This window comes from Salminus brasiliensis, chromosome 2 (genome assembly GCF_030463535.1).
Source record: "Salminus brasiliensis chromosome 2, fSalBra1.hap2, whole genome shotgun sequence".
In the NCBI taxonomy this organism is placed as follows: domain Eukaryota; kingdom Metazoa; phylum Chordata; class Actinopteri; order Characiformes; family Bryconidae; genus Salminus; species Salminus brasiliensis.
In genome coordinates this window covers 54036389-54043487 of record NC_132879.1, presented here as the reverse complement: position 1 = coordinate 54043487, position 7099 = coordinate 54036389, and the positions used below count along the sequence as shown (strand labels likewise).

General features: G+C 43.9%; 1 protein-coding gene across 4 annotated transcripts in view; it reads right to left on the bottom strand.

Annotated features, from left to right (window-relative positions):
* Positions 1–244: 244 nt before the first annotated feature.
* The window catches only part of dock4b (dedicator of cytokinesis 4b), a 162497-nt gene continuing 155642 nt past the window's right edge, over positions 245–7099 (bottom strand). For all 4 annotated transcript variants that reach the window (XM_072673179.1, XM_072673180.1, XM_072673182.1 and 1 more), the window contains one exon: positions 245–2729. In XM_072673179.1, coding sequence (XP_072529280.1) covers positions 2292–2729 — 438 coding nt within the window. In that variant the 3' untranslated portion in view covers positions 245–2291. The remainder of the gene's footprint in view (positions 2730–7099) is intronic.

The following is a 7099-nucleotide window of genomic DNA, read 5'->3' as shown; positions in this document are numbered from 1 at the left end:
TTCTGATGACCCAGTCGTCTAGAACATCACAGCTTGGTTCTTGTCAAAGTGGCTCAGATTCTTACGCTTTTTCCTTATTTTAAAACATCACCTTCAAGAACAGACTGTTCACTTGCTGCCTCCCTTGGCAGATGAAGCCACTGAGGATGAAGATAATCAGCGATTTGTTTTTGTGCACCTGGTGGTGCTAATGTTATGGCTGATTGGTGTGTGTGTATAAACAGAGGAATCACATCAAGATCAGTACACTTGTTGAAAACATTTTATTACACAGAAAATCATTAGAATGTAAATGTGTTAGATGCATTTTCAGCTGGACCGTATTCTCTCTAAAATCCCCCAAAAAACATAAATATTTAACATTTTTAATTATAATTTGTTGTTCCAACATTCAAAGCTGTAAATTTGTTATAGCTACACTTTCTGTTAAAAACACAGTATGTACAATAGACAAGGTATCGTATTTGGCATACTTACAACATGTCCTTATTATATAATTTACAATTTTCTCAAGTATTCTGATTCTTGTGAACATGTCTGTTCAAAATTCACAACTGATCCAAGTTTGGAAAAAAAGGAACTTACCAAAAAAAAAAAAAAAAAAAAAAAAAAAAGACCACAGATACAATAACCCAAGTTAATTTGACTAGAAATGAGGCCTAACTAGAATGTAGCACTGAGTGACGTGATTAATATTTCCCACTAAATCTGCGTCTGATGATCTGTTACTTAATCTGATTCGTTTCAGATGTCATTTGAAGGGAAGCAGAGGCTCTAATAACACATTTCATAAATAATACAAACACACACAGACAGTATACGGCTGATATACTGCTGTAATACACTGTGAAGTGTGTGTGAACCAACATGCAGTGTTATTAAGCAGGGCTGAGACTGTGTAAAATGTGCAGAATACTGTACTTAAACTCTTTGATGCAGCACTATATCTGAAAATATCTGAATGACTATATTTGAAGGTTTACAGACGAAAATGAATTCAGCTAGGTTGTACAGAATCGTCATGCTGTTTTACTGGTAGACCCTCTAAAATTTAACACTGGGGCAGATTATCACACTGCCATATTGTCACGACCCCACTGTGAGTCCTGTTTTAGAGCCCTTCAAATAAACAAATGAACTGTCACCTAAATCTTTACTGACAAAAAGTGAGAGTGGGATGCGGCAACACAGGCAAGAGTGGAATCCGGACGGGAACGGCAGGCCCAGCAGTCTCAGAATGGGTAACAAATAATTCACAGTCACTGTATACTGCACCTAATTTAGGCTAGTTGGGCAGACTCTTCCTCCTTCAGCTTCTTCCCTGTATATTATGCAGTGTCCATCATGTGGCCCAGCAAGGGTACCATCCTGGCTTGTCAAAGGCAGTGCTGTGACTAACTACCTCATTTGTGCTTCATCTCCACTGCCGTTCGGAGGGCCGGCTTCATGTGTATCAGAGGGTGACTGCCGTACAGCTTCCACGTCACTTTGGCACAAAACTTGGCGAAATAACCCACAGATTCAGCCCTCTGGACAGAGTGCAGCACTGAAGGGTCACCCGGGCCAGTTCAACATCCGGTTTCTGCCAAAAGCATGTAAACTATGAACAGCTCCAGTGCGTCCATACAGAACAAGCCAGGGAGGCTTTACCATGCCTGCTGACTGCTGGGCGGCAGATAAGACTACAAAAGCTGAAGGTTGGGAGGGAATAATATCAGTGGTCTCTTCAGCATCTTCTTCACATGTACCGAGTTTGGTGCTTGGCGGCCTCTGGCGTCGTACTGAACTAATGTGAGGTGGATGAAACTGATGTGAGGGTGGTAAACTGGCCACCTTAAATCAGCACCTTCAGGATTCTGTGAGTCTCTATGGAATAGCGTGTTGTAGGACATCCAAAAGTATGTGAACAAAGCCAAAGAACGCAGGCTGCTAGCACCTTGACGGCATTTTAGAAAAGTACGACGTACTTAAAAACGTGCATTACCCATCAATAAAAGACTCTGTTTTCAATATGTAAGGCAAAAACTGCAATGGTCATATTAATATTTACACTTCATGGAATTAATTAATACGTCTACCAAATACTAAGACAATGCCCCGGTGGTTGTTTTGACGTGTGAACCTTGTGTCCTAAGACCTAAAAAAGTGCAGGATGCTGCAGTCATGCCCCTGCGATACCCTCCTCTACTACCCAACAGTCTGGCTTTTGGCTGATGTTTGGGTTAGTGACCCGACGAGAGAGGGAGCGAAAGTGCAAGTGGTGTAGGGGTGTGGCTCGCACCGCAGCAGTGCTAGAGCTGAGAGACTTTCCTGGGAAGCGGCCTCGGCCTAGGCGGCGGCGGCGGCTCAAGGCGCCGAGGGTCCGCGTCCGGCTTGCCGCAGCGGAGCTGGTGTGGTTTGGGGGGTATGGGCGGGGCATCTGCGCTGGGAGGTGGGATGGACAGACTGTGGGGGAGGGGCACAGGACGTCGGGGGTTGTTGCGCTCGTATACGCTGTAAGGGGGTGGGGTTTTGTTCTCTCGGCGGAAGACCTCATCCGAGCCGCTGGAGACAGAGGTGGGGAGGGCATGGTCGGATGGCGGGGCCTCGGTGCCGGATGCCTCGGAGACGCTGCAGCGGCTGAGGGAGGAGATGCCGCTGCTGTAGCTGCCCGATAGCACGGGGGAGTTGGCAACGAGCCCTGTAGACTGGCACTCCGTGGGTGAGGGGGTGAAAGGAGGAGCACAAGTCTGTAAAGACACACATACACACAATAGTAAGACACTTAAGACTAATACCCATATTATCCCATTATCCCAACTCAGCTACATCAGTTAAAAAATACCAGTCTTGCCCGGCATCATGCTCAGTGACGGGGACGAGGGACAGCCATTCTAGCCTCCTTTCACCCTGTTCTTTAATAGTCAGGACCTCATAGGACTGACCACAGCAGAGCAGGAAGTTTTGAGTGGTGGGTTATTCTCAGCACTGCAGTGACCCTGACTGACATGGTGGTGGCTATCAGACAAAGCAGGTGTCCCAATACTTTTGTCAAATGTTTATTTTAAGTACTGCTTGTAAAAGGAACACTTGTCAGCTTTCTTCAGCCAATCACCAGCCTCCACCTGTGTTACAAGATCTCTAATTAAATTCCATGCTATTCTGCTGCTTTCTGAGGTGACATCACGCCACTGCCTCCTTCGTCCCCAACGCCACCAGTTTGGTCCCGACGGCTGCCCGAGGGTAGGCTCCGACCCCTGCCTATAGGTTCGTCAGGATTCAGAGTCTTGATACCTGGGGTAAGGCTATTCCAAAGATTTTATCCAATAACAAAGAGCTTTGACTTGCTAACATCGTTCCCATCTCATTATTTGTCCAGATTAAATTCACACTTTACTGCACTAATGTCTCCAGAGTCTTCTGGTAGAACTCAAATTCGTCCGAATAATCAAAATCACACTACACACATCCTAAATATGTGATTTTACTGCAGTTTAAAGGTACATCTGAGCAGCATTTCCTGGCAATAATGCAGATCCTCAATATTAAAACACTCAGATCAGAATTGGAGGCTGAAAAAGGTCCGAAATTACAGGTCCTGCCATTGGCAGCTGGAGCCCTGAGAATGGATTCCTCCTAAACATGCACCTGAAGACTAGACTGGACCTGATCCCACTACAGTCCAACACACCTGATACTTAAACTACCCATGGAGTTCATTAATAGTAGAGTCGCAGGTGTTTCCCCATCACTGGAAATAAATCCTGCAGGAGGGGAAATGTCCAGGCACACATGTCAATGACCATGAAACACCGCACATGACCATGAAACATGACACAGCATTTGCTTCTGTCGGCTGGCGGCTGTTTCACCGTCGCAGTATTATTCTACTCCCAATCCCTCCGTATCTCAGAGCAGTGCAGAGCGTTCAGCGTAATTAGACGGAGCTTCTGGAGAAATGAATGGTGTTCATTTTTCTAGCACAGTTGGACGCATGCCAGAGCAGGACTTCGCAAATTAATTTAACAAGTTTAAATATGGATGTTTTCACACCCGCCCACTCTTGGGGGTGATCACGAGGGCGTTCAGACATTATGCGTACTCCATGAAATGCCTGATTTAAAAGAAATGTTACCCGGCCCATTTCTTAAGTGCTGCTCGGAGATTTTCCGCTGCACTCAAATACACTAAAAGCTTTTGTCCTTTCACGGTCCGCAAGTCTTGAACTGACAGCTCTGCGTGACCTGCCAATCAACATTACAGGGAGGACTGTGCTTTTGTATGTGTACGTGTGTGTGTGTGTGTGTGTGTGTGTGTGCTTGTTTGAATGGCAGGCTCCTGGTCTGCCTGGAGCGAGGCAGATAGCTGCCCGTCAAACTCCGACGAGCTGAACGATTCTTACATTGGGGAATTCAGTGCACTGACCCGCTATACATCAGATACACACCGACAGACGTCTCTCTTAAATATGTGTTTAATGCATGTGTAATATATACGTTTATACACGTTATATAGGAGTAATATGAGAAAGCTGTGTCAGAAGCTAGCTGGGTGGACGATAATATAGGTAATAAAAATAATATGACCTCAAATATTGATGTTTCAAGTTTAATTGCTAATATTTTTAGCCCCTTACTAAGCTAATACAACACAAACATTGATATCGTAGTGAACTAGTGTTGTCTTAAGTATAAAAAAAATCTTTCCTGCAATTTGCCAAATAATTTAATACTGTAATGTTTCATATTTTCAATGGATGAAACTTTTTTAAAAGTTCAGTAAAACTTTGAACTTGGACCTCTTGCACAATGTAGCTTGACGGATATCCGCTTTCCAAACAACGCGTCTGTTTGCTTCTGACCATCTAGACATCTGATCTTTGCACTAATGTCTCCTGGGTCTTCTGGTAGAACTCAAGTTCTCACACTACACACATCCTAAATATGTGATTTTACTGCAGTTTAAAGGTACATCTGAGCAGCATTTCCTAACAGTAATGCAGATCCTCAATATTAAAACACTCAGATCAGAATTGGAGGCTGAAAAAGGTCCGAAATTATAGGTCCTGCCATTGGCAGCTGGAGCCCTGAGAATGGATTCCTCCTAAACATGCACCTGAAGACTAGACTGGACCTGATCCCACTACAGTCCAACACACCTGATATAAATAATATATATTTTAGCCCCTTACTAAGCTAATACAACACAAACATTGATACCGTAGTGAACTAGTGTCGTCTTAAGTATAAAAAACGTTCCTGCAATTTGCCAAATAATTTAATACTGTAATGTTTCATATTTTCAATGGAGAAAACTTTTTAAAAAGTTCAGTAAAACTTTGAACTTGGACCTCTTGCACAATGTAGCTTGACGAATATCTGCTTTCCGAACAACGCGTCTGTTTACTTCTGGCCAGCGACTGCAATCTGATCTCCTCACCTGTTTCCGAAGTTTCTATGAATTTTGTAGAGTGTTATTTATATTTAGTGTTTGCTTAGTTTAATGAAATAATGAATTAATTAATTAAATGAATAGGGGGCAGATAACAGGGTTGTGGGTTCAATGTGGGTTGTGTGTCATTGGCTTTTTTCCCTTATGGTGAGACCAAGGCTTCTGTAGTTGGTGGCACTGGTCAGAGCGGCTGGAGAATGTAGTGGATAACACCCTTACCATGGGGTATGATTCCCTGAACAGGTATGACTGCCAGTGCTATTCCAATGCGTTATGTAAAGTAAGGCTTTCTAATGGTGCACTGACCTACTACTGAGACAAGCATGTCAGCTAAATACACTGTATGGACAAAAGTATTGGGACACCTGCTCATTCACTGTTTCTTCTGAAATCAAGGGTATTAAAAAGAGCTTATCCTGGTTTAACTGGAGTAGCTGTCTCTACTGTGCAGGTAAAAAAGGCTTTCTACTAGATTTTGGTGGAGCATTGCTGTGAGGATTTGATTGCATTCAGCGACAAGAGTGTTAATGAGGTCTGGCTGTTGGATGATCCACACACCACCATCCATCATTCATTCCTGAGAACACAGTTAGTTCCACTGCTCCACAGCTCAATGCTGGGGGGCTTTATACCCCTCTAGCCCACACCTGGCATTAGTCAGCATGGTGTCAGGAGGGTCATGTTTATGTGCTCTAGAGAGTCCTATTCTATTGGCAGTACTTCTCTACAGGTATTTTACAGTTTAACATTCAGAAGGCCTAAGGAGGTTCATATCGATCATATTACGGAGCTCCTCCTAGCCTGCAGGCCTTTCATTTCATTAACCTGTTCTTTCATTTACATGACACCTGGGAGTTTCTCTGAATGGTTTAGGTGGATGATTAGCAAAAAGCCTGGTCCGAAATCAATGTGAACGACCAGATAACAGCACGGGAAAGCAGAACAGTGCATAATGACTGGCTTTTGGATCAGAGCAGTTAGAACATGAGGAGCACAGCACTGTGATTAGTCAGTGGAGCTGATTCTAATGGTTTGCAGGATTCTTTACACACACACACACACACACACACACACCTTGGAATTGAAAATACACGCCTTTACACAGTATGCTAACGATCTCCCTGCTCGCACAGAGGAAATAAAAAATATATATAATAGTCGGCTCCAACCCCTTTCTTTAAAACCTAGATGTGAGAGAGAGTGAGAGAGGGAGGAAAACAGCATATCTGCAGTAAATAAATGAGGATGTCTGCCAGCATAGCTTAACTACACAAATATTTCAGATCATGTTTGGTCGTTTCTGATGGGTTGTTTAAAATACTAACACAGGTTTGTTTATTTGGATGAACGAAGCCTTGCAGGGTAAATAAATGTGAAATGCGAGGCAGGATGAAGTGGTCTGGAGTGCACCAGCTCCACATGCATAAGTGCCAACAGGATCAGTGTCATCTGCTCTTCCACATGCACACCAAACACATCGTGGCCAATCTGCATGTGCCGTGACCCAGTTCGGGGACCTCCATCAGGCACTTCAGAATCACAAAAAGAAGTTTGAGCGAGGATGACAGTACATTTGATAAGTTCTCAAGTCAAGGTGATGTAGCTCAGTGGTCCTGGGTCGGTGGCTCAGCGGGTAGTAATGCACTGGGTTACTGATGACAGGGATCTG